Raw genomic sequence first — 22,740 nt, forward strand, 5'->3', positions numbered from 1 at the left:
ATGGATATAGCATCCAATTCCATCATTCCAGCCACCTTCTTTGATTGTCCCCTTTCAGTTGGCCATTGATAATTATTCATCGCCATCTCCTCTAATAGCTCATATGCCTCATTAGCACTTTTACTCATAACGGCACCTCCCGCTGCAGCATCCATAATTGTTCTAGTCGTCCCATTCAACCCATTATAAAAATTATGCACCAACATCCACTTTTCTATTCCATGGTGTGGACACTTCCTTAACAACTCCTTAAAGTGCTCCCAAGAATCATACAGTGACTCTCCATCCAACTGATAAAAATTATTAATCTCACCCCTTAACTTTGCAGCCTTCGCTGGAGGAAAGAATTTGGCAAGGAATTTCTGAGCTAACTCCTCCCACGTAGTGATAGAATTTGCCTGTAAAGATATTAGCCAACTCTTCGCCCAATCCCTCAGTGAAAAGGGGAATAACCTCAGTCTTATAGCATCATCACTTACCCCATTCATCTTGAATGTTGCACATAACTCTAGAAAATAAGCTATGTGTAAATTGGGGTCCTCCGTTGGCATACCTCCAAACTGAACCGTTGAATGAACCATCTGAAGGATGGGTGGCTTAATCTCAAAATTGTTGGCAGCAATGGTTGGAGGTCTAATGCATGAACGCACTCCTGTAACAGTAGGAAGTACATAATCTCTTAATGTCCGTGCTCCTTGCTCCCTTGGAATTTCTGCAGCCCCTTGACCATTATTAGCACCATTTCCCAAATTGTCAGCCATGGTAAATTCCAATTTCCTTTTTATTTTCCGGTTCTGTCTGCATGTTCTTTCAATTTCCCGATCTATTGGTATAATCTGTTTTTGTCTATTGCTTCGCATATACCAACTAGTCCTGAAACACAAAAGAACCTTGATCCGAATAAATGTTAAAAAATAATAAAAAATAAAATAATAAAATTAGAACAAAAATTAACTTTTTGATATTAATAAAAACAGTCCTCAACAACGGTGCCAAAAACTTGATCTCTAAAAATTAACATGCAAGTATACATGGTCAAATCAAGTAATATATGATAAGTAAAATATCGATCCCACGAAGACTGATATTAATTACCAATAATTAACCTCTAATTCTAATTGATTTAAATAATAATTTCAGAATTATCAATAAAATAATTATTACTAAAAATTAAGAAAACTATTAAGCACTTAGAGAAATGCAGAGATAAAATTTGATTTAATTCAATGGATGTAAAAGTTAGGGCTTTAGTTTCATCAACCATCCACTTATGATTTCTAACCAATTCTCAATATTTCTTAATTCTATTGTGATAGCAGATTACAATTATATATTATAGTCTTGCTATGATCTATAATTCTCTACACTATATTATTTCCTACATCTCTGTGGTAAATCAATATATTGCATGCTTTAAACACATAATCCCTTAACTACAAAATTCATAGAAGTACTTTCGTCTAATATAAAATTGTGATTATTTACCTATAGCATAATTAGCCTTCTCTTTTCAGAGCATAGGTTAAAATCATATAAACATGTAAATGATGATCAAACATTCACAAGCATTAAGCATGAGATAAATAATCCACAGCAAAAGAAAGAAATTCAGGAAAATTTCATTAAGAAATCAAAAGCTTCAAGAAGAATCCACTAACACCCTAATAACAAGATTAGTTTAAAGCAAACATAATGTAATCAATCAAATTAAATATAAACATAAACTCCAGAAAAGAGAATACAGAAGAAATTAAGAAATCAAACTCTAGATCTTCAATGTTCTCCCAAGTCTCTAATAACTTCTCTACCTCCAAAAATCAATGAATCCCCCTAATTAACTCTTAAAAACGTATTTAAATCGAAACCCTAAAAATGTTTAACATTTTCGCCCTTCTGATAGCCACGTATAAACACACGCGCCGCGGCCCTGCCCACATGCGCCGCGACCCTCCAAAACTCCAGAAAAATGGCCTTCTCTACTTTTTCCTTGCGTTGCAGCTCTTCATTCAAGCGCCGCAGCCCCTCGCATTTTCCCCAAAAAATTGTTCCAAAACTCCAAAACGAGCAATTATTTCTACAAATGAATCCTCAACTTTCTTCTTGTAAACTTTTAGCATAAATTTCCCAAATTAAGTTGATTTTCCAGTCATTTCCCAAACTTCACATTTCCTTCTCCTATTTCCTGCAAACATACCAAAACAAGCGTAATACCGCATAACACTCCACCAAAATGACTCAAACTTACCCTAAACACATGTTAAAAACTATGCTAAAAACGAACTCATCACTAATCCATCTTCTAGAAACTACCAGTTCCCTTGTAGGGAGTATTGTAACGCCCTGGTTACTCCAGAACAGTTATGGTGAATGGTGAACCAGAAATTTGAGCCGCTACTCGAGTCCTTTGGTTAAAAACGTGCTCTAAGTGTTATTAACAGGCTAGGGTGGAAAACCAATAAAAAGGAAGAGATATATTTTATTAAGTATATAAACTGTTCATGAGCTCATCAAAACATTTACAAGTTGTTTATAATACAAAATGGTCACTACTGTTTCAAATTTACAACCCCACCGACCTAAGCGGCAAAAATAGGGAAAACCCCTAGTTCCTCTGAGAACTCCTTGGCCGTGGTGGTCAAGCGGCCGCATACGTACATATCACCACCTAAGCTCTCCACTCAAGGCTGGGTGAGCTTCTCTTTCCCTTTACCTGCACCACATAGCACCCATGAGCCAAGGCTCAGCAAGAAACACAATATAGCATGATATAATATCAACAATGATCATAATAATCATTCAGAACTTTCAGTCCAAAACAGGTAGGTGACAGTCGCAAAAGTCACTAAGATGGGGACAACTCCCCTTATCCATGTGACGATAGAGTCACCGGGACTTAACAGATAAGTGAGCCTTTCACTAGCTTAAACAGGATAGGTGCATGGTGACTAGACACCAACATAACCTTCCTCATGACCATACAATCATAACCCTGGAACATCGTTCCCTAGCCATGTGACAAACGGTCACCTAGGCCTTAGACCCTGGCTCTCAGTACTAGTCTTAGACTAGCCAAGTGCTTATAAGTTTCATCGACCTTAGGGTCAGTCCAGCATTAATGCCTTAGAGCCATTCAATGCTGATATCGATTAGATCTAATCTTCATTCGGCCCTGCTTTCAGGACGCTTATGCCGTTTCTGACTCTTAGGTCAGTGTCTCTGACTAGTCAGTGCCATACACAAGTAAACAATATTCGCTAGCATTTAATATGCAATCAATATCCACATTTATCAACCAACATGCCTCAACAACAATCATGCATGTCACATACACATGGTGCAGTTTTCTTACCTCGGGTTCGAGCGAGAATTACTATAAGAACGACCCTTGAGAACGACTTGTCTTTTTGTCCCTTAGCGGTTACCTGGTCATAACCAATTATGGGATTCCATCAATAAAATGAATAACAAAGGTTCCCAAACCAACACCTAGCCTCCGAGACATCGAATCCTACTAAACCGGGTAGTAGGATTGATCCCGAGGCCTAAGGTTAGAATCCCCAAGCCAAAAACTCATTTCTGGCCAAAATGCCACTAAGGGCCACGGCCCTACCTAGCCATGCCGCGACCCACCCCTCAAATAGAGAGGGCTTCCTTCAGCACCTAGCATGAGCCGCAGCCCTCCCTGGCCATGCCGCGGCCCAACCCCTGCTTCATCCAAAACTTTGGTTTTTCCTCCCTTGCGATTTCCTTGAAACCAACCCTCCAAACCAAACCAAACCAACCAAAACACTACCCAAACATCCAATACAACCCCTAAATTTGATCTACATCACACCCTCATCAAAACCCAACTTAAACACCAACCAAAACTTCCATTAATTCCAACTTCCCACATCAAAACCACAAGCTGAAAACTAAGACTAAAACAGAGCAAACCAGGAAACTAGTGGCTAGAAACTTACCTCAAACTCAGATTGTGATGCTCTTCAATGGTAGAACACTCTCCTAAACTCCCAAGTCTTACTTCCCAAGCTTGAATCCTCAACATGGGCTCAAAAATCACAAAGAAGATGAAGGAGAAGGAAGGTACGGGTAAGCTCTTGAATATACTCTGTTTTTCTTCACTTCTACAGCCATAAAGGGCTTATATCTATCCTAGGGGTAAAAAGACCAAAATACCCCTAGGTCTAATAAAGGTTTCTTAAGGCTCCCAAGGGCAAAATTGGTATTTTCCACCTTTCTCGTTAATCAAAATTAACGCTCTCTAATTCCCGCTATTCTCGATAATCTCAAACACCAATAATTCACATCTCATTACCCTTTAATTCCCGGTAACGTTCTAACCATTAAAATCACCCCGAGACTCATCCCGAGCCCCGAACTTAAACCTGTTATGACTAGACCACTAATCAATAATCCAAGATCGTCTCATGCCGAATAGCTCGAACAAACCCACATTATAATGTGGTCTCAACAACATATCACCGACATGCATACAAATATACAGCTATACCCTCAACGGGGCAAATTACCATCACACCCCTGTAATTATAATGTGGACCCACATGCATGCATTTAATATCATATTATAATATAATTCACATATACATGCATATTATCAATTAATGGCATAATTAAGCAAGTATGGCCCTCCCGGCCTACTAATCCCGCCATTAAACCACATCGAAGAATTCGGGGCATTACAAGTATAGTCCCAAACCCCGCAGTACGGTACTCACTAGGTCTACACAATCTATCAATCACCTTACTAGAAACAAAGGAATGTGTAGCACCAGAGTCAATCAATACAGTAAAAGGAGAGCTAGCGCTAGAAAGCTGTCCTGTCACTACCGAGGGACTAGCCTCGGCCTCGGCCTGCGTCAGGGTGAACACTCGAGCTGGAGTCAAGTTGTCCACCTTCCCTGCTTCCCCTTTCTTCATTGTCGGACAATCTTTCTTGAGGTGTCCTACCACCCTGCACACATAACATGCCTTAGCCTGACATTCGCTCGGATGGCGTCTTCTGCACCTCGTGCACTCAGGATAGCTCCTCCATGAATCACTGCCTCCTTGACGGCCACCTTGAGTACCCTGACCTCTCCTGTCAGGACCAGGAGCGATCGAAGCATTAGGGGCCTTCCTTTTCAGATCACTGGGGCCTCCGCCCCTACCAGACCCAGAGTATGGAGGCACCGCCCTGCGACCCTCCCGCCTTACTGCACTCTCCCTCCAGATCTTATTCTCTGCTTCCTCAGCAGTAAGAGCCTTCTCCACAGTCTGTGCATAAGTTGTCCCCCAAGGAACTTTTGTGATCCTCACATCTCGAGCTATCATAGCATTAAGCCCTCTGATAAATCTGTCTTTCCTAGCTGCATCACTAGGCACAAGATCTGGTGCGAGCTTCGCAAGTTTGTCGAACTTCAGGGCATATTCTGTGACTGTCATGCTGCACTAAACCAACCCCACAAATTCATTAACCTTTGCTCCCCTGATGGCGACATTATAATACTTCTGACTGAATAAATCTTTGAATCCTTCCCAAGTCAAAGTAGTAACATCTCTGGTCTATGATGCCATTTCCCACCAGATACGGGCATCCTCTCTCAGCATATATGTAGCACAAGCCACTCTGTCATGTCCTTCTACCCTCATAAAATCCAGGGTAGTAGTAATCATAGTCATCCATTGTTCAACCTTCAGTGGATCAGGTCCTCCCTAAAAAATTGGGGGCTACTGCTTCCTGATCTGCTCATACAACGACTCCCATCTGTTCCTAACCTCTGCTGGTTGTACAACTGGTACCACTGCAGGTGGCATAATAAGGGCAGCACTCCCTGATGGAGCCTGCTGTCGTAGAATTTGGATCTGCTTATCCTGGCTTTATAGTCGTGCTTACATGTATGCCATAAGTTGCTGCCAGTTCTCAAGGACTGGCGGAGGGGTCTGGCCCTGGTCATCATCCCTTGACTTAGACCTACTGCCGGTAAGTCATACAGATCATCTTGGATGCATAACTATCCAAGTTAATCTGCAATCAACGACTCGGCGGTCAGACTATGATGACAGGATAATAATCCTTCCATGATCCACCAATTGAACTCAAACATTCACAAACAATCAAGATATATCAGTTTATCCAAGTATTCATCCATATATTCATTACATGCATAGCAATGCTAATAAGCATGCCTCAACATCATCACACAATAGTCAAGGGCCAGGCTCTATCAGTATCTCATGCTTCCTATTAATCATACAGATATCAGCATTCATATTTCTTTCTAATCATTTAAGCATATAATCATGTGTACACAATTACCAAACCCTGAGGCGAGCTTGTCTTTCGCAGCGAATGTACATGTCCAGCCAGTCTTCAAGAACCCTTAAACCTAGGACTCTGATACCAAGTTGTAACGCCCTAGATATCCAAGACCGTTACACTGTGTGTTTATAAAGGTGCAAGACTTGCTAATCAAGTCATTGAATTAGAAACGTGTTACTGAAAACTATAATGGAACTAGGGTTAAAAGATTTTGGTTACAAAAGTTGCATTTCATATAATTAAACATTTTGTACATGGGATCCCAAAAGAAATAGAGTTTAAAAGACAGTTTACAAAAATTCTAGGTTATAAACATGTACTGGCCACTCTAAGGGCAAAACAGACATTTAGGCTTCTCCCGTCTTGTATCACTCCTCGGCCGTGGTGGCCGATCAGCTGACTATGTACATTTATCCCCAAAGCTCTCCAACTCAGGACTGGTTCACTTTGCCCTTGCCTTTACCTGCACCACGTAGCACCCGTGAGCCAAGGCCCAGTAAGAAACCAGATAACAGAGCATAATCATTAAGCAATCAATTTACAAGTCAACAATCAGACAACTCATAACGCATAATCACATGCTCAACAATCCATAATAGTTACATAATCAGGCATTCAACATATCAAGTTCATCAATTAACGTTAATATCCAATTCATATATTAATCAGGGTCGACGCCCTTAGGTCGCATCCCCTATTTATCCCACTGACTCCGGCCCGCTTAAACCGAGCTCAGTGAATATTAAGTTGTCCTCAGCTACTAGTGGTCGAGCCGCGCCTTGTGCGCATGTATTGATTTCGGCACTCTTAGGTCGTTTATCATATGTCCCCATGGCATAATACCATCTATGACATCATACAAATATAGGGAGCTCTTAGTCCCAACATAATTACATAACCAGGTGCAGTTTTCTTACCTTTAGACTCCGATAGCTTGATTAGCGAAACCGACCCTCACGCACGATCCTATTCGAGCCCTAGCTTACACCTAGTCACAACCATAAATTGGAATCATCACTAAACTTCAATTCCAAAATCTAGCCTCGGGACCAATCCCGAGCCCTCGGGAAGCCCTAATTCCACCAAATGGGGTGGTGGAATCAAACCCCGAGCCCCCAGGCAAAAACCCTAAGAAATAACCCCAAAATCCCCTTCTAGAAATAGGGTAGCACTATAGCACCCTAAAGTGGGCGCTATAGCACTACAAACAAAGCCAAAAAGCGCCCAGACACCCAGGCCTAGTGCTACAGTGCTAGTTACAACACTCAATTTCCCAGATTTGTCTCCTTCGATTTTCCTCGAACCAAAACTCCTCCAAACCTCAACCATACTTCAAAATGAGCCTACCATCATCTATATCTCACCCTACATAACCCAACCATATAGAACTTAGCCACATGAACCCTAAAACAAAGAAAGAACCATGTTTGAGCTTGACGCTCAAAAACCCAATAGAAGAGAACCAGAACAGCCTAGAATTCAAGTGTTCAAGCTCATAATTTTTTACCTCAAGTGGGGAATTCAACCTTATGTTATCTCTAGTATCCTTCCAGCCCTAAGCTCATCAGTTCCTCAAGCTTATCCCCCTTAATTTCCATCAAAACCAAGTTTAGAATTTACCTCAACAAAATTTAGAAAAACTCAGCAGGAATCTTGAAACTTACCCCAATTAAACTTAATTCCAGTAGAACCTCCTAGCTTCACCAAGGTCCCAAGTGCTAAGCTTTGGCCTAACCCTCCTCTGAATCACAGCTCCAAAAGGCCCTATGAAATGGTGCAAGAAGAAAGAATCGAGTGAGAGAAGTAAGGGTTAACTTGGGAGTTCTGTTTTTCTTTCTTTCCTTTTGTCTCTTTCCCTTTTTCTTTCAGCTTCTAACACTCTCTAAACATTCCACTAAGTCATAAAGGTTGAATGTCACTTATCCCTTATTAAACTAAATGACCATATTGCCCTCCCAATTATAACTAAACCTTTAAGTCATTCTAAGGGCATTTTGGTCATTGCTCCCAATTCCCGCTAATTCCTCGAGTGTTCCTAACAATTACCACTTAAATACCGACACCTAACTAATTACCAAGTACTTTCCTCAATATCAAATAATCTCCAATATATTTTCCAGAACTACCCCCGAGCTCCCCCGAGCCGGGTATAAATTCTCGCCGTGACTTTTCCACTAAACCGCTCACTAGATCGCCTTGAGTCACAAGCTGCAGATATATCCACATAATAATGTGGTCTCAACAATTTATCACAAATATTTACATTTATGCCATCAACGGGACAAAATTACGAATATAACCTTATAACCTAAACAGGGCCTACATGCATACTAATACTCAAAATCATGCATCTCTTATATTCATATAATCATATAAGCATGATTTTCACATAGTCATGCATTTAATCATTTTAATCACACATAATCCAGTTATGCCCTCCCGACACACTAATCAAGGCCCTTAAGTCTTATTAGTGATTTTGGGTCGTTATAATTGGTCAGGCGGCCTATAGGTTGGCCTTACCTCCAGCATTGTTAGCAGTGCACAATGTGTTTCATATTTCGATGCTTCAGAAATATGTATCAGATGAGGCTCATATATTGAGTTATGAAGATCTGGAACTGTAGGCAGATCTTTCTTATGAGGAACAACCAGTCCAAATATTAGAAAGGAAGGACAATGTCCTGAGGAATAAAACCATACATTTGGTTAAGGTATTGTGGAGGAACAACAAGGTCGAAGAGGCGACTTGGGAATTGGAATCAAACATGCAGGATCACTATCCCGAGCTGTTCAGGTAAAGATTTCGAGGACGAAATTGCTATAAGGAGGGGATAATTCTAACCTTCCAATTTCCCTAATAAGGCTTAGTGCCTTGATTAGGGGGCCAAGAGGGGCAATAATTGAATTAATGATGTGTTTGTAATTATATGCATGATTATGTGAATTATGTGAGTTATATTATTATATGACTATGTTGGCATGTTTAGGTGTATTAAGCATGCATGTGTGCTCGTTTCTTATTAGAATGACATTTTTATAATTTTGGCTTGCTGATGGCGTATTTGTAAATATATGTGTTTTATGATTGAGACCACATTATTATGTGGATATATTTGGGTTACTCGGCACGAGACGATCCTAGTGAGCAAGTTAGCGGATTAGTCACAACGAGGTCCAATACCCGGCTCGGGGTGAGCCTAGGGGTATTTTGGTAATTTAGTACATTACTGGGAATTATCGGGTAATGAGAAATTATTTGGTGATTACTCAAGAATATTGGAATTAACTGGGAAATTATCAGGTGTTAATTGAGATTAGCGGGAAATGTGGCAAAATACTAAATTGTCATTAAGGACATTAGAGAGCAAGGAAATAAGTAGGGGCATTTTGGTTTTTTCATTTCAAGGAGTGACTTACTCACTAGAGTACTTCAGCAATAGCAACCCAAAAACAAGAACACACACACACACACACACACACACACACACACACACACACTCTCTCTCTCTCTCTCTCGTTGCTCTCTCTCGTTACTCTCTCTCTCTTGTTTTTGTACCTTGGATCCAAGAGGAATTTTGGATTGACTTGATCATCTTGAGGCAAGGAGGGAGCTTGTAAGCAATTGGAACTTGCTTTGGGAGAACTTAATGGCTAGCAGGCTTAAAGAAATTGCTAGGGAAATTATTTTTACAGAGGTAAATTCAACCTTGAGTTTTGAGTTTCTAAAGCTACTACTGAATTTTGAGTATGGTTGATACTTTATTAAGTTTTAGGGCTGGGTTTTGATGTTTATGGTGTATTAATGATGTTTCGGGACTCAATTCTGGGCTTGATTATTATTTGGGGTGAATACTATGAGATTTGGCTTGAAAAAAAGCTTTGAAAATCTAGGTTTGCGGGGTTGTGTCGCGTCTCTATTCTTGGAGCATCGTGGCCCGCATGAACTTAGAGACTAGGGCGGTTCTCTGAATCATCTTGGCACCGCGGTGCCCACTGCGACGCGTGTCCCAGGGATAATAGGCTGGGGGCTCTCTGGCTTGAGGCACGCCGCGACTCTTCAGGGGTGCGCCGCAGCGCTAGTTGGGAAAGATAGCCAAGACTCGGTCCAAGGGCTAGGGAAAGATTCTACTACCCAGTTTAGTAGCATTCAGGGTCCTGGAGGCTAGGACTCGACCCAGAAGCCTTTAATTACTCAATATTTATGGATATCCTCTTTTATGGTTGTGACTAGGGTACCGCTAGGGCTTGGGAAGGGATCGTGCTCGAGAGTTGTTCGTATTTATCCAACGCTTGGACCTGAGGTAAGAAAATTGCACCCAATACGTGATATATGTGATAAGGGCTTGGCTTGATTGCTAAACATGATTATGATTAGGGCTCAGGCTCCTGTGAATGAACATGATTATGATTATGATTATGCCTGTGATTGTTTGATTAAACATGCTTGCATGCTCTGTATCTAGATAATTGTTAATTGATGTATGTTTCTTTGCATTATCTGATTGAGAAAGGATTGACTTATAAGTCAAGGGCAGCATTAGCGCGTTGAGCACATGTTGATATGGTTAGGCCTAATCAGGAGCATGGCATACACTTGACCGACCCTATGGTCGCTTGGAAAATAAAGCGCCAGGTACGCTTAGCCAGCCCTAAGGGTTGGTTATACTAAGGATAGGGCGATGGGCCCCAAGGTGACTCTACAGTCACTTATCCTAGGGCAACGGGCCCCGGAGTGACTCTATAGTAACTTGTCAAGGGCAATGGGCCCCAGGGTGACTCTATAGTCACGTATCTAGGGCAGCGGGCCCCCAGGGTGACTCTATAGTCACTTAGTATGACCCTATGATCATTTATCTGGATTGAATGCATGCATGAGTAGGGTTATTACTACTAGGCATGTTGTTTATGATTCTGTAATGTATTATTAACTGCTTATGAGCATGTTTAAGTTTTCTTGCTGAGCCTTGGCTCACAGGTGCTATGTGGTGCAAGTAAGGGTAAAGGAAAGCTGGACTAGCCATGAGTTAGAGAGTTTAGTGGCGGCGTGTACATATGCAGCTTGCTCGACCACCATGGCCGGGGGTTCAAAGGGGAACTAGGGTCAAACCCTAATTTTGCCGCTTAGGTCGGCCTGTTGTATTATTTTGGAACTGTAAATGACATTTTAATGTTTATTTTGGGATCCTATGTGCGCACTTAAACTTTTTAATGAAATGATCATTCCTTTTACTAAATTTTTTTAACCCTAATACCTTAATCACTTTTAGTTACACGTTTATAGCCAACTATCTCGTTTAAAGAGACTAGCACTATTTAAAGTACATAGTGTAATGGTCTTGGATATCTAGGGCGTTACACATTTCTCCTATTGGCCCCCTGGCCAGGGTTTCTGTGATGCTGTCGAGGTGCCAGCTGGACACCACCTCCAGGCCTAACGCGATCTGTCACAACGCGCCTAGGAAGAATGCCCTGGGCTCCGCGAACGCTAGTGGCCTAGCAGTGTCCTTAGGCCCCATACCCTTAGATATCATTGGCCCTTTTCAGGGGCTAAATGGGCTTGGAAGCCCGATGAGTTCTCTTCCATCCCTGAGCAGGATTTTTGTCTACTTTGCCTTTGCCACGGTCTTGTAGCGCAGGTGGGGCTCTAGCTCCAGCTGGGTGCGCAGGTGGCACGCCAGCTGGTGGATCTTGCACCATGCCAGTGGGGTTCTTGGGAGACACGCCCGCTGCATTGACAGGTGGCACTCTGGCTAGGTGCGCAGGTGGCACGCTAGCTGATTGCCTAGGTGTTACTTCACCATGCCAGTGGGGTGCTCGAGAGGCACATCCCCTGCATTGACATGTGGCACTCTGGCTGGGTGCGCAGGTGACATGCCAGCTGGCTGCCTAGGTGTTACTTCGCCATGGGAGTCCACTCGCAGCCCTTGGGCTGCCAGAGTAGCCCTCATGGTGTTAACTATCACTTGTAGGGCGGCGATATTCCCCTCCTGGGCATCAAGTTTTTACTATTGGGAGGCCACTTGGCCGCAGAGTGCCGCCACTTCTGGCGGATCCTCTGCGTCCATGGGCTGAGGATAATCTTCCTCATAAAACTCGTCATCTTCGCTGTCATAGTCGGCATTCTTATCGTAATCGTCCTGGGCCATCTCGAGGAGGTCGTGTGGAGGTGGCTGGCTGGGTTCTCTCCCTTCAGCTCTGGTGGGAGGATAAACGTCGTCTGGGACGTTTCCACACGTGGTCACCATGATTGTTTCTTTTAGCTCTCAATGAAAGCACCAAAATGTTGACTGCCTTTTTCGCTATCAACTTAATAACATAACTTAAAAGTTAATAAAGAAGATAAAAACCAAGATTTTACGTGGTTCAGGTTATAAAACAACCCTAGTCCACGAGTCTTTAGTATTAATGTTCTTGAAGCTTGAGATAACAATCTTCAATGGAGGTTTTCTCAGGCAGCGTATATATTGCTCTGAATACCAAAGTTATGAACCATTTTACAATGGTACCCTAGCCGTATTTATAGAGGTTGAAGGTCATTAATATCATTTATTACAAATATTCCCCAATAATTTAGGGAGTTAATTTTTATTCAATCCCTTCGAATGTTCTAATTAAGATGGTGGGCCTATGCATATCGTATGGGGCCCAATTTGCAGGTTGTAATCGACCAAATTTACAGGAGACACGCTTCTGACATCGTCAAAATGCAGCTAGACGTTATCCTGTGTTGGGCGGTGTCGTGGGAAATGTCAATAGTCGAGTGTACAGACTCAACGCCACTACTCGAGGCACCCATTAAGTTGTCAAACGATCTTGTGGTGGCCTAAGGCTACAGTAACTAACACCTGGTAGTCTCTCCAGGCCGGAGGAAAAAACTCCTAGACCTGGAGGTCTATCGGGTCAAGCAGACAGGAGGACCGCTAGGGTGGTCCTCGGGACGTGGCCTCACTTGGAGACATCCACGCCGTAAAAGAGAAACTCGGCTCGTTGGGGGGATACTACTCTCTGATGAGCTCTAGGCGAGCTCTACAGAACTTTATTATCTCTTGAGGAGCTTAATTACTTCTCTAATTACTGCGACGTGTCCAATGATAAAATTACAGACAACATATATATAAAGAAAACATGTTTTTTTTATTACCTAATGTAACTTAACTAAATATATATATTCATATTAAATAATAACAAACATTATAAATATATTATATATAGGTTTCGTGTGTGTACAAAAAATATGATTAACTACATAAGAAATTAGAATAACATTTAGCTTCTATCAAGAATAAACTAGTTTCTTCTTCAATCATAAATGTGTGAATTGAATAATATCATGAATGTTTTATACATTTAATAGTGTAGTTTATGATCTCAAATGTTATCATATATTTAAAAAAAAAAAAAAACCATAAGCAATATTTAGATTTAATTTTTCTTTCAATATGTTTATGTCATTATTATATATATATATAATATTATTTATTTATTTAAAATTTGTATGACAATCATAAAAGCTTAATAATATATTTAATAAATGTTTTTAAATAAAATTACACAAATGTGCATTCCCTTTCACCTGATATTTATTACAAGTACCTATCTTGCACCTAGAGAGCAAACTTTTGTTATTTAATAATTTTTTGAGAATTTTTAAAAAATATACTTTTTTTTTTGTATTTTTTTTTACTTTTTTACTGTGCCTAATTTTTTTAAAAAAAAATACTACCTTAAGTTTTCAAAAATACATTTTTTTAAAGTTTTATATTTAAAAAAATACAGTGCCAATGAAACAACTAAAAACAATAATAAGACAACAACTAAATATTAACTCACTGCATACTACATACATTTAAAAACAGCAATTGAACAACAACTATAAGTCAACCCATTACATAATAACATGTTTTTTTAAAAAAACAAATATATCTAAAACAGCTAAACAACAATTAGATATCAACAGAACAACTATATATAAATTTAAAACAACTAAAAACTAATGTGAAAATAACTATACATAAATCTAAAAAAAAATACAATTGGACAACAACTAAAACAACAATTGAACAACAACTAGAAGTCAACCCATTACATACTAACATGTTTTTTTTTTTAAAAATATATATATATCAGAAAACAACTAAACACCAGTTAGACATCAACACAACAACTATATATAAAATTAAACAACTAAAAAACAACATGAAAACAACTATATATAAATCTAAACAAATAAAAAATAACACAAAAACAAAATGATATTAGACAACTATACATAAACCTAAACCTAAACAATATAGTGTTAAAAAAACAACTTAAAATCAACTAGACATCAACTCCATAACAATACAATCAATACACTGCATCAACCTAACATAAGCTAAAAAACAACAACAAAACAATATTTTTTTTTTTTTGCAAAAACAAAAAACATATATATACTCATGTACATCATAATTACATAATATATATATATAAAGAAACAAATTAAATATTTAATAACTTAATATCTATGGTTGTTGACAGGTGCATAAAAATAAGAGTTGTAACATATTTATCACATTTTAGTGTTTTGACTAGTCAACAAAACTAAGTTTATATTATATAGTATATATACGGTAAAGAAAGCATTAAATTATAATCTAAAAAAAGCGAAATCTAAAAAAAAAGCGAAGTGAGTGTCTGCATCAACGAAGTGATACTGTGGGCAAAACTGAACATGTAGTTCCATGGAAGAAAATCATATATATAGATATAAATATATTTTTATGAATGGTGTTTCAATCATAGAATACCAAGGTCTATCATATATAAAACTGTAAAGAATTGGATACAAGATGAAGACCTCAAAAGAAGCAAACACATCACCATCCTATCAAATAGGACAAAATACTTAACAAACTAATAGCCAGGAAGACGGACAACAAAGCAACTCTTTAGTAGATAAAGAAATGGAAGCTAAATTAGTAGATGAAGCACTTCAATAATACTTTGTTTTACTTTCAATAAATTGAGCAACTATTTTATATATATAAAGTGAATTTATAATAAGAAGTGCACATTTATATATTTATATTAAATTCTACTCCATCGGTAGAGGCCAAGATAACTTCAAAGGCGAAGTCGACATGAACGTCATGCATAATAAAAATAGAGAGCTAACTGTATAAAATGTAAAAATATAATTAAGAACGTAAATTTGAAAAAAATATATATAGTACAATCGTAAAAATAAAAGTTTTGAGAAAAAAACAATGTATTACATAAATTTTTCTATTTTTTTTCCGATTACTTTTAAAAACAAAAAGGAAGTGAGAGATTTAAAACAAGAAGATAAATTCATAAAAAATCTCATTATATTCAATTTAATTTTTCTTTCATTCTTTTTCCAATTGATTATGTGAAAAATTAAAGAGATGAATTATCATCAAACTCAAGAAATCATACATTTTTTTTCTTAAAGAAAAGAGAATAGAAAGAAAATATGAAGTTACTTTTTTTTTTTTTTTTTGTTACAAATGTGCTAAAAAAATTTGATTCCAAGTATCAGGAACACCAGGTAGACACCAATGAATACAATCGGCATGGTGAAGAGGGTCAGCTTTTTGGTCCTGAGTCAAGAGTTTGCCACCTGTCTCTGTGTAGACCGAGGTGTGAGCATCGACTCGGTACTCAGAGATCTGAGTCACGTTGAGGACCGAGACAGGTGTCTTCATTCTCCCGATTACATCTGAGACCACTTTCATGACTCGTTTATCTGAACCAGTTCCCCAGTGACCTTTTTTCTTAACTGGCTTTGTATCATTGAAGCACTTGATTCCTCCTTTGTCACTCCAATCTGCGTTTCTGCAATTAAATATTGTTGTATTTAATAATATATTAGATAGTGATATTATATACATAAAAAAAAGTAATTACACCTAAATAAACAGTTTATTAGTCTTATCTATATGATCAAGTTTGTCAAATGATTGTATTTCTATCTTTATTTTTGTTTATTTCTCCACTCTTTTCCTATATAGGCATTTCTTTTAAACATTTTTCAATTTTCAAAAATTCCAAACAATACTTCTACACGCCTTGTTTTTACAAAGAAATACAATATTATAGTCATTTTTATTTTGACTGAATATATCAATTTTAATCTCTTATTTTAAAAATATTTAAAACTACCATTTTATTTTACAAAATTTAGTATTTACCAAAATAAACCTTAATAGTTATTTGTGGTCAAATCTTTTCATTTAATATTAGATAGAGACATAAATACATGTTAGGTAATTTGTAATTGTTAAAGAAATAAACTAGTGGAAGAAGTTATGATGATATGCTATTTAATTAATTAATTAATCTCAATTATATGATCAAGTCGGACTTCAGTGCAAATTAAGCTTTGGAGGGAAACAAGAAAAGAACAGCATGGTTCCTTAAAAACATTGCAAGGTTGCGATAAATATGTAAAGAAAATATATTGCTTGATGAAATCAATAGTAAAAAAAATGGTAGTATTTCAATTACAAAAAATGATAAAAAAAAATTGCCGTGTTCCCAATACTTTAATATCTATTATTTTATCTTATTTTCCACTTATTCTTTAAGATTTTCCATCTTTGTTGTATTACTTACTTCTACTCTACTTGTTTTTGCAAAGAAGTATATTTTTTTTGACATCCGAATATAATATTATAGTCATCTCTATTTTGTAAATACCATCATATTAACATTGTTACAATTGAAATTAATTTATCCTAGAGAAATTTTTTATATTTAGCTAGGATATAGTGCAACAGAATAGTATGCAGCCTTTTGAATATGTAAATTTGATTAGACTATGATACAATTTTCATCATTCAAATTTTGTTAATGTTGTTTATAAAAATAAAATTGTATAATTTTTTTAAAATATATAGATAGAGAGAGAGACCTCTGGTGTGTAGGGGACATGGTAGTGAAGAACACTCGAGTGTTGTTTGGATTAATAGTTGTGTCGACCCAATTGGCCCAAGTTCTCAAAGCTATTCTGTAAGCCACTGGTGCTTCAAGTTCTTCATATCCTTCTTCTCCATTTGGAAATGAACCCCATCTGTTTCAGCTCATATATTCAATATTTATATTTATTATTAATTAACAAGGGTATTAATTTTTTTTTAAAAAAAGAAAAAAAAAACTCACAATGATTTGATCTTGAGACCACTCATCCACCAAACATAAGTATTGAATAGAAGAATATCTACTCCCACCCAATTCTTGGCATGCTTTTCTACTGAATCAACCTTTAGAATCCTTTTCTTTGGATCTGCTACTATGTGTAGATCTGAATTTGACTCCACCAGAAATGGTGCCCAATAGAATTCTATTGTAGCATTATACTCCTATTCATATACATATACGTATAAATATAATGCTCTCACTATGTTAGCTTCACCTTTGTACATTACTTCATTTCTAGAATAATTGTACTAATATTTTCAAGTAATCTTGATTAAAATTAATAACACACTATTATTATATAAAACAAAAATTCAAGTGTCATATGTTTTTAAATATAACTTTTTTTTAAAAAAATAACAAATAGCAATTTAATCATTTAAACAAATCACAAATAATTAATTATTTAAAAAGCAGGTTTCTATCTCAATGGATAATTATCTCTAATATTACTCTTTTTTTATCTGAAGTATTACTCTTTTTTTTTATTATGAGTTGTTAATTTTGCTTAAAGTTTGTGGATCTATAGTATGATTATTCAACAACTTTCATATAACATCTACTTAATATTGTAATTTAAAAGTAAGAGAAGAGAAAATAATAATTGGAATTGTTATTTAATATTTTGTAATGGCTCAAAATAAATGACTTGTCAAACTAATTGGACAGACAAATGACATGCTTCTCACTTAAATAATAATAATAATAATAATACCTTGGCTGTGAAGACAGAATGAGAACGACCTCGTTTCATAGACTTTTGGTCTTCAGGTATTATAGACTCAACCAAACACACAAAAGATTGCCATTGACCCCTTTGCAATGAATCTCCAACAAACAACACCCTTTTCCCTCTAAGTTTCTTAAGAGCAATTTCTGGATCAAACCTGTATGTAAAATCTTTTCCAACTATTAAATCTTAACTAATACCAACCACATGCACAATCATATAGTTAAAAAAAAAAAGTTCATATCACACATTAAATATTGAGTTGGGACAGTAATCCCCTTAAATTTTTGTTCTCTTTTATATATTTTCTGTATATCTATTAAACTAAAAAATTATTATTACAATTTTAGAAAAAAAATTGTAAAAAAGCCTCCCTGAAAAATTAAAAATGATATTAGCTCCCAAGAATTAAATCCTAGTTTTCTTATTGTGTGTTACCACTAAATATCAACTTAGTGAGCTTAAAAAGAAACCTTGGCAAGGTGCAATCTTCCGGCTGCCATTGCCAGTGGCGGTAATCGGAATCCGGCCGGCCATTCTTGACACAAGACACTTGTCTATCAAGGTATGGACAGCTTCTATCTGAGTACAAAGGCTTAATTGAACGGTTGAACACCCATTTTCCATTAGCAACATTACATTCTTCAGGGTCAAAGTCAAACCTATCATCTATTAAATCCTCTGTTTTCTCCTCTGTTTTCTCACCTGTTTAAGTAAACAAAACATTAGGTCAAAAGATTGAAGAGATAAATTTCAATAGAATTTTTAGAAAACTTACTTGATTTTTTGAAACCATCTCTTCTTGAACATGACTTGGCCTTGAGAATTGAGTTTGAAGAAAGAAAGTTGAGTCTCTCAGTGAAGAGAAGAAGAACAAAGGCAATGATACATATTATGGTGGTGATTATAGGTAGAGGAAGCTTTGATCTGTAATAAGCTTTCATTTTTGTTGAAACTTGAGATGGTGTTGAGCTCATTATCAGAAGAAGAATAATAAGAATAAGAAGAAGAAGAAGAAGAAGAGAAGAGAAGGCTCTCTAAGCTAATTAACTGTGATGGAATAGAATGATCATGAGGGGATTATTATTATGGAAGGTTTTTAGTATGAAGAATATTATATTTAGTGGTTTGAGTAGGAGTAAAGCTAAAGCATTGTATGGTTGTGTAGTTATTACCTTTTTTATTTTATTTTTTAGATTAGGAAAAAAAGAAGAAGGCTATAATGGGTGTTAGGATGAGTTGGAAGGATTACATCTTGGGCTCCTCTTATATGCATGTAGTGGGATTTTGATGATGATCTAACAACTATAGTATAGCTTTCATATTAGAAGAATCTTTATAATTAGGTAAGAAAAAAATAAAAATTTCCTGGTATAGATATTGTACTACATTGAAACCAGTCTCTCTACCTTTCTTTCTCATAGACTTTTAATTTTTTTGTTTTTCGCTAAAACAAAAATTGTATTACACAAATTTGTTTCTATTGGAGGATCTGTCCTATCAACAATATTGATTCCCTTGTGAAAAATATTGTATCTATTTATATATATATATATAGCCACATTGACTGTCCAACATATTGTACATATCATATACTTTTTGTAAAGACCAAATTTTTCATATTGAATATTTTCTTGAAAAAGTTTCCATCAATTGACATTTTACTTTTCAAGTTTGTTATAAATATATACAACAAACAAAAACAAAATAGTTCAAACACTATGAGGTATGTTAATTATTTTCTTTTATAATTTAAGGAACACATTTTTGTCCAATTATATCAATTGAATACTTGTTTTGGAGGCATATAGCTTCATGTGTTTTGGGATAGATGGAATATAATGAACTGTCATTGCTCTAAATACTTGGTCGTTAGTATTACAATATACATATTATATAAAGTTTAAAAATTAAAAAATAATATATAGTTTGATCTTTGTTTGGGACTTGTTTGACAATATATGTACTTTAAATAAAATATTGAATTTTCTCAAAAATATATCCATGTACTCATTTTGCTTTTTGAAAAACATATATAAAAATATTGCTTAAAAAAACCCTAATCCATCACATAATACTGTACTAAAAGCAAACTACGAAGTCCCTTTTCTAGCTGTTAAATATCCTTCAACGAAAATGATGAAAAAACACGTGGTGATATAAAATTATGGATGTAATTTATGGTAGTAATTATATATATATATATATATATATTATATTATTATTATCTACCCAATGACTTTGCATATCATTATATATCACACAACTGAAGATCACTCTTAGAACATTTAGTCCTATAAGTGGGGTTGGCTCTTAAGTAGACCTTCTAACTATTCTTGATTTATTTACGTCATATGGTTGAGTTAAATAAATATAAAGTTCTCATTTATCTTTCAAGGTGGTGAGATCTCTATTACTTCATTTAATTATAGTAACATTTTTTTAATAAAAATCAAATTATTCTAAGTCTAGTTTATATATGTTATCTAAACTTATTATGGTAAATATAAAATTCTATCACAAATCTAAAATTCAAATATAGAATCTAGTTATATTAATAAGAACATGTATGATTATCAATAAACTAAATATGCTAGCAATGTAATAATTTATATAGTTTTAGTAATGTTCATTTTGGTTAATAATACTTTGTTTTCTATAGTTAGTACAATAATGTTTTTAGCTAGTTAATTAGTACAAAAAATTTAGTGCAATGCTAACTGTTTAGTGGGTCATGTCCTTCGCTACATGATTATATTTCCGTTAAAATTTGATAAAAGACTAATTATTAATTTAATTTTTAATTTTTTGAAGCGGACGTAATTTTTTTTTAAGTAATATTAATTTGTACCATTAATTGTCAGATGTTGATGTGATAACCCACACAATATGAAAATTAGATAATATAAGGGTCTGATTGGTTCGCGATTAGAAAACTGTATTTTTGAAAAGTGAGATTCTGAAATGAAAATCTGAATTTAGTGACTGAAAACATGTTTCCGAAAATGTGATTGGTTTAATGTCAGTAAACTGTTTTTGAGTTTTAAAAAACTGAATCTGTGATTGAGATTAAATTTGAAAATATAACAGAAACTGAATATGTGATTGGTTTAGCTGAAAGTAAAATTTAATTATATTGATAAATTAAAATTTAATAATATTGCATTAATTAAATTCATAACAATATTGCATTGTCATTAACTTTGATTTTTTTTATATTAAAGTTATATTTTTTTAGGACACGATTGATTAGTGATTTAAAAATTGTATTTTGAAAAAGTATGATTCTGATAAAAGAATCTAGATTTAGTGTCTGAAAATATGTTTATGAAAATGTGATTGAATGTATTGTCCGTTAACTATTTTTTAGTTTTATAAAATTGAATAATTTTTTGGTAGAAAATTTAAAAATTGAATATGTAATATATATTTTTTATTTTTTGTATAATAATAATTGAAGTGAAAATATTTTTTTATTTATTTGTTGTAATTTTTATTTGATCAATGATTTTTTTTAGCAAATATATTGTAAATTAGAATTAAATTATATTCTGTTATATAATTTTATAATTAATTATTTTACTAAATTTATATAGATAAAATTTTTAAAAAGTAGATTGACTTGTAAAAATGACAAAAGAAAAAAAAATCAAGACTATAAGAAAAATAGCAAGAATTTTTTTTTTTTTAAATAGTAAGATTATACTGAAAACATTAAGGGGCTAATTGGTAGTTAATTCAAAAATATAATTTTAGAAAATTATTTTCAAATCAAATGATTTGAAAATAAAGAAAACAACAATTTGTTTTTTTTTTTTTTGCTGAAGGATTTTAACTTGGTTTTCAAAAATGGTTTTTTTTATTTTCTAAAACAAGTGTGCCAATCAAGTTTTCAATGCTGTTTTTATTTTTTTAAATCTGAAAATGATAAAACTGTTTTTGAATTCCCTATCAATCACACCCTAAACATCCTTAAACAAATTAAACATAATAAATTTGATTCAATAATCAATTGCTGTTTAAAGTACTTTTTGTGACCGATAAAAGAGTCTTAAATGATATAGTATCAACATCATCCACATTGGGTAAGATTTAATTGATGAAAACATTTGTCAAAGGCGAAGAATTTCAATGCTGTTGCTTGGAAAATGGACTTTAACCTAATTTGTTTTTTTGGTATCAATCATAACCAATTGTCACTAATATATTGTTGGTACCATTAATATTTGGGAAACACACTAAGCTTAGTTGCTCTTTTACTCCAAAGATTTATATCATCAATAGGTATCATAATTTGAGATCATTTAGAATTAATTGATGAATAGGAAATTAAAACATTATAATTATTATTTTTAGTAATTTTGGGTGGGCACCCACAACCACAAAGCTTTTCAATAATTAGAATTTACTAAGAAATAAATAAATGTTAGTTTTGTTTTTATGATCATGTACAAATAGATTGGATTGTATTGTGGTGCCATGT

The 22,740-nt window shown here is 35.3% G+C and overlaps 1 protein-coding gene and 1 non-coding gene across 2 annotated transcripts; one reads left to right on the plus strand and one right to left on the minus strand.

Moving 5' to 3' along the window:
- The first annotated feature begins 216 nt into the window (after positions 1-216).
- On the plus strand, positions 217-323 carry LOC133803004 (small nucleolar RNA R71). The gene has a single exon (XR_009877741.1). It is a non-coding gene; the product is annotated as a small nucleolar RNA R71 (small nucleolar RNA).
- Positions 324-15,657: 15,334 nt separating this feature from the next.
- Positions 15,658-19,346, minus strand: LOC133801002 (protein trichome birefringence-like 3). The gene is made up of 6 exons (XM_062239131.1): positions 19,036-19,346; positions 18,731-18,962; positions 18,243-18,414; positions 17,492-17,691; positions 17,244-17,402; positions 15,658-16,165 (listed from the first exon to the last, which is right to left on the minus strand). The coding sequence occupies exons 1-6, from the start codon at positions 19,232-19,234 to the stop codon at positions 15,832-15,834; spliced, it is 1,296 nt and encodes a 431-aa protein (XP_062095115.1). The 5' UTR covers positions 19,235-19,346; the 3' UTR covers positions 15,658-15,831.
- Between the last annotated feature and the right edge of the window lie 3,394 nt (positions 19,347-22,740).

This window comes from Humulus lupulus, chromosome 9, assembly GCF_963169125.1.
Source record: "Humulus lupulus chromosome 9, drHumLupu1.1, whole genome shotgun sequence".
Lineage (NCBI taxonomy): Eukaryota > Viridiplantae > Streptophyta > Magnoliopsida > Rosales > Cannabaceae > Humulus > Humulus lupulus.

Excerpts from the sequence above, each read along its gene's own strand:
- LOC133801002 (XM_062239131.1), bottom strand. The coding sequence starts at position 19,234 with ATGAGCTCAACACCATCTCAAGTTTCAACAAAAATGAAAGCTTATTAC. Across the intron at positions 18,963-19,035 it reads AGATGGTTTCAAAAAATCAA|GTGAGAAAACAGAGGAGAAA; the intron begins GTAAGTTTTCTA and ends TTACTTAAACAG. Across the intron at positions 16,166-17,243 it reads ATGTCCCCTACACACCAGAG|AAACGCAGATTGGAGTGACA; the intron begins GTCTCTCTCTCT and ends ATTTAATTGCAG.